The sequence below is a fragment of the Brachypodium distachyon genome, chromosome 1, assembly GCF_000005505.3.
Source record: "Brachypodium distachyon strain Bd21 chromosome 1, Brachypodium_distachyon_v3.0, whole genome shotgun sequence".
NCBI classification, from domain to species: Eukaryota; Viridiplantae; Streptophyta; class Magnoliopsida; order Poales; family Poaceae; genus Brachypodium; species Brachypodium distachyon.
In genome coordinates, this window is record NC_016131.3 from 27,057,554 (window position 1) to 27,059,220 (window position 1,667).

The following is a 1,667-nucleotide window of genomic DNA, read 5'->3' on the forward strand; positions in this document are numbered from 1 at the left end:
ACCAGCTAGCAAACAGATCGGCTCTGTTCTGTCTAGGTCAAGAATATACAAGCGATTCTTTGCCCTCTTGACCTTCATCAGTAGCTTGCGTTGTCGGTCGTAGCCCCACAGGTACCCATCCTCTAACACGATTTTACATCCCCTTTCCTCGAGTTGACCAAGACTGATTATATTGCTTTTCAGCTTGGGGATATAATATACGTCGGTTAGTACCTTGTGATCGCCAAATCTTGTCTCGAAAAGAACTGTGCCTCGCCCTTGTATCGCCACCGTGGAACCATCTCCAAAACGCACCGAGCCACCCACCGCTAGGTTAAGCTCTGCGAATTGGGTTTTGTCGCCAGTCATGTGATTGCTAGCGCCCGTGTCAAGGTACCACACATTGCCCGCCTTCACTCTTGCTTTATCATGTAGGTAGACTTTCTTTTCAACAAGGGTTACGGACTCAGACTTCTCCTCGATGACTTCCTCTTGACCTTCTTCCATCAGCTCGCACATCTCTACCATCAGCAGCGCCGGATCATCATCTTCTTCCCTGGCCATATATGCTTTCTCTTTCTGTGGCTTTCAGCACTCCGACTTGAAGTGCCCGTATATTCCACAGTTGTGGCACCTAACCTTCTTGCGATCAAACTTTTTCTTGGGGGCCGCACCTTTCTCCTCGGTACCTTGAGGAGCTTTCTTTGCTTGTGCTCGACCTCCTCCTTTAGCTTGATCTCTTCTTCCACTGGACGATGACGAATCGCCAGTTTTCCTTGCGGCCATAGCAGACCACTGCGCACGGGTCATCATCAGATGCTCGTCATCTTTGCCGTCTCCAAACACCATCCAAAGTCGTTCATCGTGCGCCTTGTAGCACCCCACCAAGTCCTCCACCGTGAGGGTCTTCAAATCGACACACTGCTCGATTGAGGTTACGATCTGGATATACTTTGGTGATGCCGCGCGTAGGAACCGCCTAACCACGGAGATCTCGGAGAGTGTCTCACCTAGGTCGCGGATCCCGTTAACGAGCGTCCTTACACGCGCTGTGAACGCGTCGATCGCCTCGTCTTCTCCCATCTTCAAACTCTCATAATTCTTCAGCAAGGTTTGAAGGTTTGCCTCTCGGACACGCTCGTGTCCTTGATGTAGGGTCTTGATCGTATCCCATGCATCCTTCGCAGATTTCTTTCCCTTCAGGTGTTGTAGCACATTGTTCGGCACAGCCGCGTGGATGGCCGCCAATGCCAGGCGATCAATGCGATAGTTTGCCGCTCCTTTGGCGTACGTGTTGCCGCCAGGGTCGACTGCGTCCCAGATCTCTTGAGATTCCATAGCCACCTCCATCCTCATTGCCCACATGCTGTAGTCGCTGCGATCGAGCCTTGGAAACGTCGCCGGTGCTGAGTTCCTTCCAGCCGCGGCTCCCGACGTCCCCGCATCCGTCGGCATAGCTCCCGTGTACTAGGGACCGTTTTGCCGGATTAACCTTGGCTCTGATACCAAATGTTGGAAATCAGCCCAAAATCTCTGTCACGCAGTAACAACAAGCAACGCACACGTCGAGTACTTTCCGACGAGCCGATGAACTCTGGCGAGACGCACACGTACAAAACTGCCCAGCAAGCAAATCGATTAGCAGCTAGCACCAGTAGTACTCGCGTGACGCACACACAGGAGAATAT

At 52.2% G+C, this 1,667-nt stretch overlaps 1 protein-coding gene across 1 annotated transcript; it reads right to left on the reverse strand.

The window, feature by feature from the left end:
* Positions 1 to 567: 567 nt before the first annotated feature.
* On the reverse strand, positions 568 to 1,434 carry LOC104582098. The gene has a single exon (XM_010231428.1). It carries the CDS (start codon positions 1,432 to 1,434, stop codon positions 568 to 570), a length of 867 nt encoding a protein of 288 aa, XP_010229730.1.
* Between the last annotated feature and the right edge of the window lie 233 nt (positions 1,435 to 1,667).

What these genes read in the sequence shown, in the direction of transcription:
- LOC104582098 (XM_010231428.1), bottom strand. Translation starts at nt 1,434, where the DNA reads ATGCCGACGGATGCGGGGACGTCGGGAGCCGCGGCTGGAAGGAACTCA.